The following is a 17057-nucleotide window of genomic DNA, read 5'->3' as shown; positions in this document are numbered from 1 at the left end:
GTGTGTCGGGAGCTGGGCTGCGGGACGGCGATCTCCGCACCGGGCAAGGCTCACTTTGGGGAAGGATCTGGAGAAATTCTGCCAGCCATTTTGGAATGCCAGGGCATCGAGTCCTCCTTGTGGAATTGTGCTGCGTTTGCCTACACCACAGCTTCACACTCCAAAGATGCCGGCGTCATCTGCTCAGGTAAAAGTCCTACTGCTGTCTCTCGTTTCCCGCCAGTTTCCTGAAAAGGCGGAGGGTAAATCATCTGGGATTATTATTACTTTGGGGCGGCAAGGTGTCGCAGCGTTGAGCACTGCTCCTTCAGAGCGCCAGGGACCCGGGTTCGATTCCTTGCTTGGGCCACTGTCTGTGCCCAGACATTTTGATATTAAAACAGCAAGCACAAAGTCTCAGATCAGACAAGTGAACTGTATGATGGAGCTCATGGAATCTGACCCATAGTTTTCTTCTGGTCACCATCACAACTGATTAAGTCATTTTAATAAAGTAGTTTTACACAATTTTCTGTTTGTCACATTATGCTGTGTAACTTGGAAATTTGTTAAAAATGTTAGTTTTAAGTCTTCTGAATGGATGTTCATTTTCCGACGCACTATTCGAGAACAATTCTTCCTCTAAGTGAGGAGGTGCAAGTGTTGAGGCAATGAGTCTAAAGATGTGCAGGTTAGGTTGATTGGCCGTGCTAAATTGACCCTGAGTGCCAGCGGGACTCGCTAGGGTAAATGCATGGAGTTGTGGGGAAAGGGTCTGGATGGGCTTGTGGTTGGTGCTGGCTCAATGGGCCGAATGGCCTCCTTCTGCATTTATGGGATTCTATGACCTACTGGAATTATCACAACACTATTCATCCAGAAACTCAGCTAATGCTCTAGGGATCCGGGATTTAATCCCGCCACGGCAGATGGTGGAATTTGAATTCAATAAAAATAGATATCTGGAATTAAGAGTCCACTGGCGACCATGAAGCCATTGTCGATTGTCGGGAAAACCCATCTGGCTCACTAATGTCCTTTAGGGAAGGAAATCTGCCGTCCTTACCCGGTCAGGCCTACGTGTGACTCCAGGACCACAGCAATGTGTTTGGCTCTCAACTGCTCTCGGGTAACTAGTGATGGGCAATAAATGCCCAAGTCAGCGACTCCCATGTCCCATGAATAACAAAATATACGGATATTAAGGACTGGAATAATGTCTCATTGTTTCCATGGGAGTTTCCTCAGCTCTTTCACCATATTCCCACTGAGTTTGCAGAAACTGATGACTTTGTGTCTCATGAGCAGTTGCTAATTTGTTTTCCATCACTATGCTTAAGTTAAACTCCTAAACTTTCCTCAGTAAACAGATATGTCATTGTGACATTTTGATTTCAGCTCAGAACATTCATTCTGGGTGACCCAGTGGCTAGCATTGCTCCCTCACAGCGCCAGGGACCCGGGTTCAATTCCAGGTTCGGGTCACTGTCTGTGTGGAGTTTGCACATTCTCCCCGTGTCTGCGTTGGCTTCCCCTGCATTCCCCGGTTTCCTCCCACAGTCCAAAGATGTGCAGGTTAGGTGGATTGGGCATGCAAAATTGCCCCTTGGTTTCAGGGGAACTAGCTAGGGTAAATGCATGGGACTGTGGGTATCGGGCCTGGCTGGGATTGTGGTTGGTGCAGACTCGATGGGCCAAATGGTTTCCTTCTGCACTGTAGGATTCTATGATCCTTTTTAGTACCAACTCTGTTGTCGTATCTAGATTTTCAAATTAAACTCAAAAGTAAATTCTATTTTGACCAGAATGTTTAAAATGTATCTGGCCAGATAAAGGCGGCATGGTGGCAGTGTCTAGCACTACTGTCTCACAGCAACAGGGACCTGGGCTTGGGTCACTGCCTGTGCAATGCCACTGCATGTTCTCTCTGTGTCTGCGTGGGATTCCTCTGGGTGCTCCAGTTTCCTCCCACAGTCTGAAAGATGTGCTGGTTTGGTGTATTAGCTGCGCTAAATTCTCCCTCAGCGTGTACGAACAGGCGCCGGAATGCGGCGACGAGCGGATTTTCACAGTAACCTCATTGCACTGTTAATGTAAGTCGACTTGTGTCACTCAGAAATAAACTTTTAAAAAGATCAGTGGACGCAGTGTCACCTGCCGACGACATGATATTATTGCTAAGATTATAGAAACATTCACAACCATTTTATTAGGTATAAAGGCACCTTATGAACCTCACTGCCTCTTGAAATATAATTTTCAGGAAGTACGAAGGCCAGACTGGTGAATGGAAGCAGTCCCTGTGCAGGAAGAGTCGAACTATATTGGAGAGGAATCTGGGCCACTCTTTGTCGTGATAACTCCTCCTGGTCGTTAGAGGATGCGGAACATTTTTGTAAGCAGTTGCACTGTGGCTCTGCGGTAGCAGCGCCACTGAACTCTCACTTTGGAGAAGGATTGGGGCCTGTAATCGGATCGCCTGACTGTGGACACCAGCAGGACGCTGGAGTTATCTGTTCAGGTACAAACTCAAAAATTACATAAACAAACCAGTTTCATCCGCAAATATGTCTAGACAAATAGAAATAGATTAGATAGGTTTTCATCTTGATAAAGAGGAAGCAGTGTTCAGGGCGTATTTCCAAATGTAGTAGACGGCACCGTGATCAGGTGCGTGTACTTGTGGAGAAGCGTTCCTGATTGTTTGTAAGTGCAGGGACCTTGCTTCCTGCCGCTTCTGTTCAACGACAATTGTGCTGCTATAAATATCATACTGCCTTCAACTAACTGATTCAACACTGACTGGGGATTGAAATCCTGACCATCCGCCAAAGGTGGAGAGAAACGGAGTAGATTGTTGTGGATCCATTTCAAATGTGGATTCTGCACAAGTTTGCAATTGAGGCCGCTGGGCTGGAGAAGGGAAGGCAGTATGGGTAATTGTCATATTTCTGTGCACTGGTGTACCCTGGATGACAGCAAATTTTCTATGGGCATCACTCCAAACCATTGTGGCGAACTGGTTTCAAAGGCTGTTTCAAGGTTTTGGGACTGTCTCGAGCGGAAAAAAAGAACAGCATATGTTTCTGGGACAGGTTTAAGTGGATTTACAAGCTGTGGAACCCATTTTCTGAGAAATCTGGTGGTTTCCCGTGGGAAAAGAGGGCTAATTGGGAGATTACATTTCAGCCTGTTACCACAACGGAGACAGCGACACTTGGTGAAACAGTGTGCGTTTGTTAGTGGGTGTGTGTGTGTGTGTGTGAGTTTTGACAGAGAATTAAACATACCATTTACCAACGTGTTCTTGAATGTTCAAGCTATGGTGCCTGTGGGTAAACTATACTAGGATCTGTCAGGACGTGTGTGCCGAGATTCTTCAGAAGTTTATATTGTTGATGATAATTGTATCTGCAGATCTCGGTTGGTGTGGGCTGCGTGAAGATCAGATCCTGTTCATGGAAGAGTAGTTGAAATCCATTGAATTGAATTGATTTATTATTATCACATGTATTGGGATAAAGTCAAAAGTATTGTTTCTTGCGCACTATACAGACAAAACACACCGTTCATAGACTACTTAGGAGAAAAGGCAAGGAAAGGGTGCAGAATGTCGTGTTACTGTCATAGCTGGGGTGTGGAGAAAGATTACCTTAATACATGATTGGATCTTTCAAAAGTCTGATGGCAATAGGGAAGATGCTGTTCTTGAGTGAAGGATGATAGCGTTCGAAGAAAATAATGTGCTAAAAGTGTTGCCTGAGAAATCTATGATGTGTCAGCTATTTAAATTATAATTTATAGTTCCGATGGAATACAATTTGCCAGTGGTTTCGTATTCATTCGTTATTGATTTTGGTATGATAGCGAGAGTAGAAGTTTTAAAAGATGAGCGTTTCTCCAACAATTTCTCCCATTCTGATCATTTGTAAAGTTTGTTTCTCTGTGGCTATTGGTGACTGTAGCGAAAATCAGGGCTGTCCAGGGTCGAGGAAGGTTGAACAAGACTTTGAGAATGTTGACAATGTGATTCTGGTGGAAGGATTCAGAATGAGTGCCCCTTTGGTCATAATGACACATTGGAAGAACATAAAGTTCGTCGAATAAATGACGATTTGAGATAGAATCGCAGACTTATTGCTATCAGGTCTCAGTTTGGAAACCAGCACGGAACTGGAGAGATAAGTTTGATGGGGCAAATAAATCTGCCTCAGCAGAGAAAGATGACAAGCAAAATACCCCAATTCTCCCCGGGTTAGTAACAAAGAGTGGAGAACAAACTTGTTTCAAGGAGACGGATCTCTTATTTTTATCACAAATAGGGAAATGAGAAGGCAGATTGTTGGAACTGGAACAACAAGTCTCCAGCATTTGGACAATCACATGGTGTCGCTCCAGTACAACACATTCAATGCAATAGTTGTCTAAGAATAACACTAGCATTAATACTCGTAATGGTCGTAATTGTGACTGTGCTAATTGTAGTTATGCAAATAGTGTTAGGCATGATTGTGATCATAAATGCTGATGCTTCTTTTGAGCTGTAAAGAGATCAATGGTGAATCAGTTCAGCTATGGAAATTGTAGACATTATTGGCATTTGTTAATATTCTCATTGTTGTGATTATAATTATTCAGACCACAAAGATCTCAGACTGGTATCTGGGGATGGCCGATGTTCCGGGCGGCTTGAAGTGCAAGAGGGAGTGCAGTGGGGGACGTTGTGTGATGATTACTTCGGTTTCAAAGAAGCCAGTGTGGTCTGTGAGTACCTTCGCTGCGGAGCAGCAACTGCGATATCGGGAGGATCTCACTTCGGAAAGGGAACCGGACCAGTGTGGAAAAAGAACTACAAATGCCGGGGGAACGAGTCCGGCCTCTGGGATTGTTCTATTTCATTCATGGAGCAGTTTAGCTGCTCACATGAAAATGCTGCCAGTGTTATCTGCTCGGGTGAGTCCTAAAAGTCTATTAACCTGAATACACCAGCTTTTGATATAACCTTGTATATTATTTGGATTTTCACATGGCAGGTTGGTTTGCAAATTAGATATGTTTCAATTGCTATATGTTGGGCAGCATGGATTAGAAGTTGGCTTCGAGATTTGCAACAGAGGGGAGGTATAGATGGGCATTTCGCAGACTGGAGATGCGTTGAAAGTGGTGTTCCCAGGGATCGGTGTTGGGACTCTTGCTTTTTCTGATTTGCATAAATGATTCAGAGGTGGATGTTGAGGGAAAAATCTCTAAATTTGCAGATGATACCAAGCTAGGGACAATAGCGAAATGTGGGGATGATGCTGAGCTCCTTCAGAGCGACATTGACAAGTTGGCCAAATGGATCGATAACTGGCAGATGAATTTCAATGCAGCGAAATGTGAGCGAATGTATTTTGGTAGAAGAAACGCGGGGAGACAAAACTGGCTGACTGTTACAACTTTAAGGGGAGTACAGGAGCAAAGAGCCTCAGGATTCAAGTGCATAATTCTCTGAAAGTGCCCAAGCAAGTTGAAAGATGAAAGAAGACTTATCGCATCCTTGGGTTTGTTCACAGAGGCATAGAATATAAAAACAAGAAAGTGATGCTACATCTCTGCAAATCAGAGCAAATTTGGAATAATGTCATTAGTTCTGGGGGCCTTATTTAAGGAAGGAAGTTAAAGACCTAGAGCGAGAGCAAAGAAGATTTGCTAGAACGATGGAAGATATTAGGCATTTTAGATACAAGGGAAGATGAGCGAAATTGGGCTTATTCCCCTTGGAGCAGAATAAAAGGTGACGTTATTGAGTGTTCAAAATTATGAACTAATTTGACAGGGCAAAGAAGCATATTTTATTTCCACTAGTTGGTATGTCAGTCACTGGACGGGGGTGGGGAGGGCGGGGGGGAGGGGGGTGGTGTAGACACAATTTGAACATGGTCAGCAAGAGAGTTAGGAGTGAGATGAGGACAAACCGCTTTCCTGAGTTGTTGCGATATTAACTGTGCTGCCTTGGAGAGTGGAGGAGGCGGATTCCATATGAATCAAACGAGGGATGCATCCATTTTTGACAGTAATTAATTTGGAGCACCACAGTTATAGGGTGGAGAATGGGAGTAGCTGGGTTGCTCTTTCGGGAGTCGGTGGCCGATTGGCCATCTTCCGTGCTGTAAAATTATATAATTCTATCACTCTACGGTTAATCTTGGCTGAGTTGTATTTGTCTGCTCATGTTTCTCATTCTATTTAGTAATGAAGTAAATGTATTTATTGTAGCACATTGTTAACAAATTAATATCTGATCTTATGGTGATTATCCCTATTTGACTGAATACAAAAAATTATTCAGAATTCAGAGAAAGGTTCAAACTGCACAATGGGGGCCATGTTACACAGTAGAAATGCTATTCGTTCAGTTACGGAATATGGATGGAGCTGGCAAGAAAACCTTTTTTTGCGTCCCCAGTTTCTCTTGAAAATGCAATGGTCAGCCACCTCATTAAATGGCTGCAGTCCATGTGGTTGTTCTCCATCCACAGTGCTCTTCCGAGGGGAATTGTCCAATTTTGATCCATCAATGATGAACGAACAATGATGCATTGGGATGGTTTGAAATTCCTGGGAAATTGGAAATGGTGTTCCCATTTCCCTCGTCCCTCTGTCAGATGCTTTCGAAGAAGTCTGAGCGAGTTGTTTCACCACATCTTATAGAGCGTATGTGTTACATCGACACTGTGTCAGTGTTAGAGTGTGTGACTGAATGTTTAAAGGATAGCTTTCAAATGGATTTCTTGATCCTGAGTGGAATCAAGTTTATTATGGATATTGAAGTTGCATCCATTCAAACATGGGGCCTTCCATCACACTTCTGACTTGTATCAGAGGGGGCACAGTTTCGAAATAAGGGGTGGAATTTTCCCCCAAAAAACAAAGTGTCATCACAGCCAGAATAGCGGAGAGACCCACACCGGTCTCCCAGGCACATTGCACACAGCAATCATGCCGCACTGATTCACTTTAATAGAGAAGGATGAGTTGTGCCTGGTACGAAGAACGGGCCAGAACACGCTGGTGATCCCAGTTTCAGAGAGCTGATCTCACAGTGCACTGGGGGACCTTCTCCCGCCTCCCCCCATGGACATTAACCCCCCCCCCCCCACCTCATTGGTGGCATGTTCCCCCACCCCATTCCCCAACATGGCCCACAGGCATCAGGGCACTGAGGCATTCCAAGTTGGTCCCCCAGCATGATGCTTTACATGCAGCCCATCATGACCTGCGACATGCACCTCCCCCCCTCCCCAGCCATGACTCACTGCATGTTCCCTCCTTCATAGCGCCCCCCAACATCATAGCATTCTCCCTGCCCCCTCCCTCGCCATAGCCCTAACCCAGGCCCCACCCCCCCCCCCCTTGGCACTGCCCCTGTCACACTGGTGGTGCAGAGCTGGCACTGCTGGGGTTGGTCAGTGGCCACTGCCAGTATGTCCAGATGTCAATGCCAGTGTGCCTGTTGGACACTGCCAGTGTGCCAGGGGTACTCTTCCTGGTGGACACTGCCAGCCATGCCCTTAAGCACCCGGGTCTTCAATAACTGCTGTGCCTCTCAGCATCATCATTGCATCAGGTCTCTGCTAGTTAAGACAAATAGTGATTCACCTCCAGTGTGACCTCCCGCCAGAGAGATGGGAACATTCCAGGACGGGGGACAATTATATGCTGGACACACTAATGAGATTGAAATCAAGTGAATCTCTTGCTGATCAGCCTTGCGCTACTCCTTGTGTATGATCCGATTTATGCACGTAGAAAGGAACGATTGCAAACTCTTTCCCACCGGGCACTGAATTTTAGGCCTGCACACTATTGTCCAGGATTGGTACGATCATTGGGGAAGAAATCGCCCTCAGTGTGTCGGCATTTTAAGATGCAGTAAATAGGATACTGTGGCTTAAGTTTAATCATCGTCTCAATGTGCTTCACTTTGTAGATGAAAATTGGTTGCTGAGACTGACTGACGGAGAAAGCCGGTGTGATGGGCGAGTGGAGATTTACTACAATGGAGCCTGGGGCAGAGTGCAGGACAACCTCTGGGACCTGAGCGATGCTCACGTAATCTGCAGACAGCTGGGCTGCGGTAACGGGATAGGCTCTTATAATTCTTCAATGAGAGAAGAGAGTGTCAGATCAGTTTGGATAACTGATATCCAGTGTAATGGAAATGAAGCGCATCTCCGGAACTGCAGCTCATTGCTATTCAATTCATCTCTCAGTGACAGCACGGGCGTAGGAGTTGTGTGTTCAGGTGAAAAAAAATAGTTCTCTCTTGCAGAGCCAATGTCGGGAAGTTTCTAATTTGCTGGTATTTTGGCGAATGGGTCCTCAGTATTTCAGGATATTAAGAGATATGAGTTTCCGTTTTAAGATGTTTATTTATGGAAGATAATTTATTTATGAGTCACAAGGAAGATTTACATCAACACTGCAATGAAGTTACTGTGAAATTCCCTGAATCGCCACACTACGGTGCCTATTCGGGTCAATGGCCCTAACCAGCACGTCTTTCAGACTGTGGGAGGAAAGCGGAGCATCCGGGGGAAACCCACGCAGACACGGAGAGAACGTGAAGACTCCACACAGACAGCGATCCAAGCCGGGAATCGAACCCGAGTCCCTGGCGCTGTGAGGCAGCAGTGCTGACCATTGTGCACGGTTCTGTCCCGGTAGTGTCGATCAGCGAGCATAAGAGGTGTTGTTCAGTTGGCCTCGCTGCCGTTCAGGCAACAGTGTTTGGAGAACGTGATCTATATCGTTGTAAGATGGTGATGAGAAGTGTGTTTGTACTCTAATTGGGTGATTCATACGTGGAATTCCCTTCCTCAGGAAGAAGTGGCGGCTGGCTCATTGCATTTGTTTAAAGATGAGCTAGGCAGGTTGTTAAGAGAGTCAATGGCTGTAGAGGGTATAGGGAAGGGGATTTGGCAAGACACGAAAGTGGAGTTGAAACTACAGCCACAGCAGTCATGACCTGAATGAATAGCAGAGCAGACTCGAATGGCCGAATGGCCTACTCCCGTTCCTCTTTACAGATGATTGCAGTTACTCAGCCTCGGGACCGCGAGGGGCGGGAGTGTAAAGCCAAAGGACAAAGACAGACGGGAACAAGAACGGGGTTTTGAAATTTTATAGCACTTTTAATGAAGGCAAAAGTAAAATAGAACTGCGTAGGAGTGCAATTGGAAAGGAAACGGAGATATCAAGGAGCAGAAAACATATGATTAAAACTTGCGCATTGGAGCAGCAGAAAATTAACCATAGGTGGCAGGAAAGAGATATTTAGTGAGGCATTTTCATTCTTGGGGATAGGGCAACTAAAGATACGGGTAAAAGCAAATTATTGCGGATGTTGGAATCTGAAATCAAAAGAGAAAATGCTGGAAAACCTCAGTAGGTCTGGTAGCATCTGGAAGGAGAGAAATGAGATGACGTTTCGGTTCCAGATGACCCTTTGTCAAAGCCTCTCCTTACAGATGCTGCTTGGCCTGCCGAGATTTTCCAACATTTTCTCTTTTGGGAACTAAAGAAATGGCCTGGCTGATGTAGGAAATACCAGAAATGGGAAAAGCCGAAGCCTCCAAATGATGGGACTGGTGGTGTTTATCCCCAGATGATGGCCGTGCGAAGTTGGGGCCTGGAATATTAATCTGTCTTTGAACTTGATGATACTTCCAAACCGCAGGAATTGACAGAAGGGCAAGCAATGTCGATCAGCGGGCACTGATGTGTTGACGAGTGCGCCTCGCTGCCGTTCAGGCAGCAGTGTTTTGGAGTATGTGATCTATACTATTGCAAGTGTAGTTCTGCAGCATGTAAGCTGAAACCCGTCGTTCTGAGACTGAAACAGTCTAAGCTCCTTTGGGCATTATGTAACTCTAGGCAGATGTGTTTGTTGTATGCGTGGACTGATATCCCATGTAAGAACAGCTACACACGTAAATATACTGGAAATTATATTAGTTCCAATTGGATGGCTGGAAGATTGAATCGGGAAAACTCAAATGGCAGCACACAATTTGCCCAGCATTCAGCACAAAAATGGGGGGACTGGAATCCAGAAACCATGTCGTCAGATGTTGGTATATGTGAAACATTCATGCACGATGTTTTCTTTGTAAAAGTGGAGGCTTAGTCATATTGACTCAGTAATATGTCACAGGCACGGTATAAATAAAGATTTCCGTTCTCCTTCAGAGTATTCAATGGGAAGAACAGAGTGATGAGCTGAAAATCTATTAGAACTAAATCTATTGATCCACTGGAGCAAGCTGAGAGGGGTGATTGAAAAGCAGCAGTGCTGGTAAGAGATTAATTGGATTAATTGAATTGTTTATTTATTTAATTAGTCAGCTAGTGTGTGTATTTTTTTGGCCTTTACTTTAACAGCAGTTTTTCAAGTTTAAAGTGAAAACTAGAAGTGGGCAGCAAAGGAGTCTGGGAAGGGTTTTTATTTTAACTTTAAAAGTCAGTTACCTGGGAGGTTCCCCCTCATTGATCCACTGGAGCAAGCTGAGAGGGGTGATTGAAAAGCAGCAGTGCTGGTAAGAGATTAATTGGATTAATTGAATTGTTTATTTATTTAATTAGTCAGCTAGTGTGTGTATTTTTTTGGCCTTTACTTTAACAGCAGTTTTTCAAGTTTAAAGTGAAAACTAGAAGTGGGCAGCAAAGGAGTCTGGGAAGGGTTTTTTAAGCGCGTGAAGTATAAAAGGTAGGCTGCAGTATACAGCGGGCAGCGTCGGGAGCGGGCAGTGTAGTGTGTGGGAAGCAGAGTGTGAGCTATAAGACTTTGGCTCACAGGGCTTAGGCAGAAAGGGCGAGTAGGGGTGAGTTTGAATTCATTTTTGCACTTTCTACCTGGTACTGGCAAGGTATCTCGAGGGGATGGGTGTGCAGGCAGTGCAATGTTCCTCTTGCACTATGTTTGAGGTGAGGGACGACGACAGTGTCCCTACTGATTACACCTGTGGGAAGTGCACCCATCTGCAGCTCCTCCAAAACCGTGTTAGGGAACTGGAGCTGGAGTTGGAGGAACTTAGGATCATCAGGGACGCAGAGATGGCCATAGACACAAGCTTTAGGAATACAGTTACTCCGAGGATTGAAAACAGATGGGTGACGGTGAGAGGGGCTGGGAGGAAGCAGTCCGTGCAGGGATCCCCGGTGGTCGTTCCCCTTAGCAACAAGTATTCCGCTTTGGATACGGTTGAGGGGGATGACATACCAGTGGGGAGCCGCAGTGAGAGGATCTCCAGCACTGTGTCCGTCTCTGTGGCTCGGGAGGGAAAGGGGGAGAGCGGGAGGGCGATAGTTATTGGGGACTCGTTAGTTAGAGGGATAGATAGGAGGTTCTGTGGCAGCAAAAGAGACTCACGGATGGTATGTTGCCTACCGGATGCCAAGGTCCGTGATGTCTCAGACCGTGTTTTCCAGATTCTGAAGGGGGAGGGGAAACAGTCACAAGTCGTGGTGCACATTGGTACCAATGACATAGGTAAGAGAAGGGACGGGGATTTAAAGCAGGAATTTCTGGAGCTGGGCTGGAAGCTGAGAGCCAAGACGAAACATGTGGTCATCTCTGGTACGTTGCCGGTACCACGTGATAGCGAGTTGAGGAACAGGGAGAGAGTGCAGTTCAATATGTGGTTGCAGGGATGGTGTAGGAGGGAGGGTTTCAGATACGTGGATAATTGGAACACGTTCTGGGGAAGGTGGGACCTGTACAAACAGGACGGGGTGCACCTGAACCAGAGGGGCACCAATATCCTCGGAGGGAAATTTGTTACGGCTCTTCAGGGGGGTTTAAACTAATTTGTCAGGGGAGTGGGAAAGGGAGTTGTAGTCCAGAAGTCAGTGAGGGTGGTGAGGTATTGGGGAAGGTATCAGGGTCAACGGTGGGTACTGGTAGACAGGAAGGTGGGTTGAAGTGTGTCTACTTCAATGCAAGGAGCATCCGGAACAAGGTAGATGAACTTGGGGCGTGGATTGGTACTTGGGACTACGATGTTGTGGCCATTACGGAGACGTGGGTAGAACAAGGACAGGAATGGTTGTTGGACGTTCCGGGGTATAGATGTTTCACTAAGTGTAGGGAAGCTGGTAAAAGAGGTGGAGGAGTGGCATTGTTAATCAAGGATAGTTTAACGGCTGCGGAAAGGCACTTCGTGGGGGATCTGCACACTGAGGTAATATGGGCTGAAGTTAGAAATAGGAAAGGAGCGGTCACGTTGCTAGGAGTTTACTATAGGCCCCCAAATAGTAATAGAGATGTGGAGGAAGAAATTGCTAAGCAGATTATGGATATGTGTGGGGGTCACAGGGTAGTTGTCATGGGGGACTTTAACTTTCCAAATATTGATTGGAACCTTTGTAGGTCAAATAGTTTGGATGGGGCAGTTTTTGTGCAGTGTGTGCGGGAGGGTTTCCTGACACAATATGTGGATGGGCCGACTAGAGGTGAGGCCACATTGGATTTGGTACTGGGAAATGAACCGGGCCAAGTGTTAGATTTGGTTGTGGGAGAGCAATTTGGAGATAGTGACCACAATTCGGTGTCTTTTGTTATTGCAATGGAGAGGGATAGGGCCGTACGGCAGGGCAAGGTTTACAATTGGGGGAGGGGTAATTATGATGCGATTAGGCAAGAATTAGGGGGCATAAGTTGGGAACAGAAACTGTCAGAGAAAGGAACTAATGAAAAGTGGAACTTTTTCAAGGAACAAATACTGGATGTCCTTGATAGGTATGTTCCTGTCAGGCAGGGAGGAAATGGCCGAGTGAGGGAACCATGGTTCACAAAAGAGGTGGAATGTCTTGTGAAAAGGAAGAGGGAAGCTTATGTCGGGATGAGGAAACAAGGTTCAGATGGCTCGATTGAGGGTTACAAGTTAGCAAGGAATGAGCTGAAAAAGGGGCTTAGGAGAGCTAGGAGGGGACATGAGAAGTCCTTGGTGGGTCGGATCAAGGAAAACCCCAAGGCTTTTTACTCTTATGTGAGGAATAAAAGAATGACCAGGGTGAGGTTAGGGCCGGTCAAGGACAGTAGTGGGAACTTGTGTATGGAGTCAGTAGAGATAGGCGAGGTGATGAATGAATACTTTTCTTCAGTGTTCACCAAGGAGAGGGGCCATGTTTTTCAGGAAGAGAAGGTGTTACAGGCTAATAGGCTGGAGGAAATAGATGTTCGGAGGGAGGATGTCTTGGCAGTTTTGAATAAACTGAAGGTCGATAAGTCCCCTGGGCCTGATGAAATGTATCCTAGGATTCTTTGGGAGGCAAGGGATGAGATTGCAGAGCCTTTGGCGTTGATCTTTGGGTCCTCGCTGTCCACGGGGATGGTGCCAGAGGACTGGAGAATGGCGAATGTTGTTCCTCTGTTTAAGAAAGGGAATAGAAATGACCCTGGTAATTATAGACCGGTTAGTCTTACTTCGGTGGTTGGTAAATTGATGGAAAGGGTCCTTAGGGATGGGATTTACGACCATTTAGAAAGATGCGGATTAATCCGAGATAGTCAGCACGGATTCGTGAAGGGCAAGTCGTGCCTCACAAATTTGATAGAATTTTTTGAGGAGGTAACTAAGTGTGTTGATGAAGGTAGGGCAGTTGATGTCATATACATGGATTTTAGTAAGGCGTTTGATAAGGTCCCCCATGGTCGGCTTATGATGAAAGTGAGGAGGTGTGGGATAGAGGGAAAGTTGGCCGATTGGATAGGCAACTGGCTGTCTGACCGAAGACAGAGGGTGGTGGTCGATGGAAAATTTTCGGATTGGAGGCAGGTTGCTAGCGGTGTGCCGCAGGGATCAGTGCTTGGTCCTCTGCTCTTTGTGATTTTTATTAATGACTTAGAGGAGGGGGCTGAAGGGTGGATCAGTAAATTTGCTGATGACACCAAGATTGGTGGAGTAGTGGATGAGGTGGAGGGCTGTTGTAGGCTGCAAAGAGACATAGATAGGATGCAAAGCTGGGCTGAAAAATGGCAAATGGAGTTTAACCCTGATAAAACTCCATCTAAGGCTAAATACTGGCACGAGCATGGGATTTAATGGGATTGAGGGCTATAGATAGGCCTAGAGGTGGGGATGTGATCGGCGCAACTTGTGGGCCGAAGGGCCTGTTTGTGCTGTGGCTTTCTATGTTCTATGTTCTATGTTTAAATGTGAGGTGATTCATTTTGGTAGGACTAATTTAAATGTAGATTACAGGGTCAAAGGTAGGGTTCTGAAGACTGTGGAGGAACAGAGAGATCTTGGGGTCCATATCCACAGATCTCTAAAGGTTGCCACTCAAGTGGATAGAGCTGTGAAGAAGGCCTGTAGTGTGTTAGCTTTTATTAACAGGGGGTTGGAGTTTAAGAGCCGTGGGGTTATGCTGCAACTGTACAGGACCTTGGTGAGACCACATTTGGTATATTGTGTGCAGTTCTGGTCACCTCACTATAGGAAGGATGTGGAAGCGCTGGAAAGAGTGCAGAGGAGATTTACCAGGATGCTGCCTGGTTTGGAGGGTAGGTCATATGAGGAAAGGTTGAGGGAGCTAGGGATATTCTCTCTGGAGCGGAGGAGGCTGAGGGGAGACTTAATAGAGGTGTATAAAATGATGAAGGGGATAGATAGAGTGAACGTTCAAAGACTATTTCCTCGGGTGGATGGAGCTATTACAAGGGGGCATAACTATAGGGTTCGTGGTGGGAGATACAGGACGGATATCAGAGGTAGGTTCTTTACGCAGAGAGTGGTTGGGGTGTGGAATGGACTGCCTGCAGTGATAGTGGAGTCAGACACTTTAGAAACATTTAAGCGGTTATTGGATAGGCACATGGAGCACACCAGGATGATAGGGAGTGGGATAGCTTGATCTTGGTTTCAGATAAAGCTCGGCACAACATCGTGGGCCGAAGGGCCTGTTCTGTGCTGTACTGTTCTATGTATCTATGTAACTATAACTCGCCTGTATTACTGTCCAACAGAACACATGCAGATAAGACTGTCTGGCGGTGAAAGCCCGTGCGCTGGCCGTGTGGAGATTTATTACAATCAGAGTTGGGGCACAGTTTGTGATGATTTCTGGGATTTAACCGACGCTGACGTGGTTTGCAAACAGCTCGGCTGCGGAACTGCATTGGAGATGTCACTTCCTGCTTCTTGTGAACCGGGCTCAGGCCCAATTTGGTTGGATGATCTAAAGTGTTCCGGTAACGAGTCATTTCTCTGGGAATGTCCCTCAGCATCATGGGGTAACCACGACTGTAGCTATAAGGAAGATGTGAGGATCATGTGCTCAGGTAAGGATGCTATCAATGTGCGGAATTCCTGAGGCTTCACACGGATGATATTACACCGAATTACACAGAATCCAGGGCACAGAATCCGGCCTTCCCACTCAGTCTGTGTGTTATTTGTACTGAACACAAGTATCATCCTGCAATACTCCATTCAACTCTGTCAGCCTATGCTGACTTTCCTATCCCTCCTGTACTCATCTAGTTTCACCTTGAAGATATTGGTACTATTCCACTCAACGATTGTAATTGGCCTGAGTTCCACCATCTCACCAATCTCTGGGAAAAGAAATGCAGATTCTACTGATTTACCTGATTGCATATTTCTAATCCCAAGAATAGACTCCACCACTTTCTAAGTCATTAGAGCGTCTATATCACCAGATTTCTTGGCCCCTTTCGAAAATCCACGTACATTTCAGATGTATCTTTCTGCAACTCCTGAAATGAGTGCACCAAATTTCTTAAGTATGACATTCCCATTCGAAATCTCTTTTGATTTTTGGATCTAGTTGTTTTCTGTTACATTTCTGAAATAATTATTGCCAATCAGTGGACATAACCAGGACACCATGTACACCCAGTTGGCTGGACAGCTGGCTTGTGATAGAGAGGAATGTCAACAGCGCGGGGTCAATCCCCGTAACAGCTGAGGTTATTCATGAATCTCGCCCTTACCCTGAGGTGTGGAGATCCTCAGGTTAAATCAGCTGTGGTCATCCTGGATTTTGGCAACTTTATCTTTTTTTGTGAAGATATAAATTCGGAAATTTCTTACTTCATTGACAGAGCACAAGGAATTAAGACTGGTGAACGGAGAACACCGCTGCGAGGGCAGAGTGGAAATCTTCTATAGTGGCAGCTGGGGCACAGTGTGTTCGGGCATCCTGCGTGCAGACGATGCTAAAGTGATCTGTAAACAGTTGGAGTGTGGCAGCGTCGAATCAATGCACTTTGAAGCTGGGAAGTTCGGAGAGGGATCTGGACCTGTCAGACTCAGTGAGCTGGGGTGTACTCCAATCGAGTCGACCATTTGGCAGTGTGAGTCAGACTCGGAGGGTGTCAAAGACTGCAGCCACCATTATGATGCGGGTGTCGTTTGTTCAGGTAACACACACCAAAACTCTAAATGTGCTGCTGTCATTGCAAACATTGCCACCCAATGCGCTCAGCAAATGTCTGTTCTTAACAGGGACCACCGGGACGAAGGAGCAGCCCCACAGTTCACTGGAAGGCAGTCGAGAATCAGGTAGATGCTGATATACCGAATATCTGATGCATTCCCGGCTCCTGCTAGATCAATAATAACAATTGCTTCTCTTGGATGGATTTAGGACAGCGTTTGTGCCTGGTGGGAGGAGACACTAACTGCTCTGGGAGAGTGGAGATATTGCACAATAACCGTTGGGGCACGGTTTGTGATGATTCCTGGGATCTGGCCGATGCTAATATTGTGTGCAGACAGTTGGCTTGCGGTTCCGCCCTGTTGGCCCAAGGAGGGTCCCCTTTGCCCCAGGGTAACGGTGACACCTGGTTGGATGAGGTGAAATGCACCGGAAGTGAATGGTTTCTGTCTGACTGCCCCTCCGCATCAGCAGCCCAGTCTGATTGTGACCACAAGGAAGATGCCAGGGTGATTTGTTCTGGTAAGGGCCGCTCAGTATGTGGACATGATCAGTTTCGAAAAATTAGAAAAACGCATTTGGCTTTCTAAAGTAAATCACCAACATTTGAAGTTCATTAATGTTTGTCCAAT

The 17057-nt window shown here is 46.1% G+C and overlaps 1 protein-coding gene across 1 annotated transcript in view; it reads left to right on the top strand.

Moving 5' to 3' along the window:
- Positions 1 to 39: 39 nt before the first annotated feature.
- LOC144509711 (scavenger receptor cysteine-rich domain-containing protein DMBT1-like) overlaps positions 40 to 17057 on the top strand; it is a gene marked incomplete at its 5' end in the record, with an annotated part of 28562 nt that continues 11544 nt past the window's right edge. The window contains 8 exons of the mRNA XM_078238492.1: positions 40 to 187; positions 2243 to 2500; positions 4618 to 4932; positions 7952 to 8266; positions 14990 to 15304; positions 16091 to 16408; positions 16494 to 16550; positions 16636 to 16947. Of these exons, the coding sequence (XP_078094618.1) occupies positions 40 to 187; positions 2243 to 2500; positions 4618 to 4932; positions 7952 to 8266; positions 14990 to 15304; positions 16091 to 16408; positions 16494 to 16550; positions 16636 to 16947 (2038 nt within the window). The remainder of the gene's footprint in view (positions 188 to 2242; positions 2501 to 4617; positions 4933 to 7951; positions 8267 to 14989; positions 15305 to 16090; positions 16409 to 16493; positions 16551 to 16635; positions 16948 to 17057) is intronic.

This window comes from Mustelus asterias, chromosome 22 (genome assembly GCF_964213995.1).
Source record: "Mustelus asterias chromosome 22, sMusAst1.hap1.1, whole genome shotgun sequence".
NCBI classification, from domain to species: Eukaryota; Metazoa; Chordata; class Chondrichthyes; order Carcharhiniformes; family Triakidae; genus Mustelus; species Mustelus asterias.
This window is presented reverse-complemented; position numbering and strand designations above follow the sequence as displayed.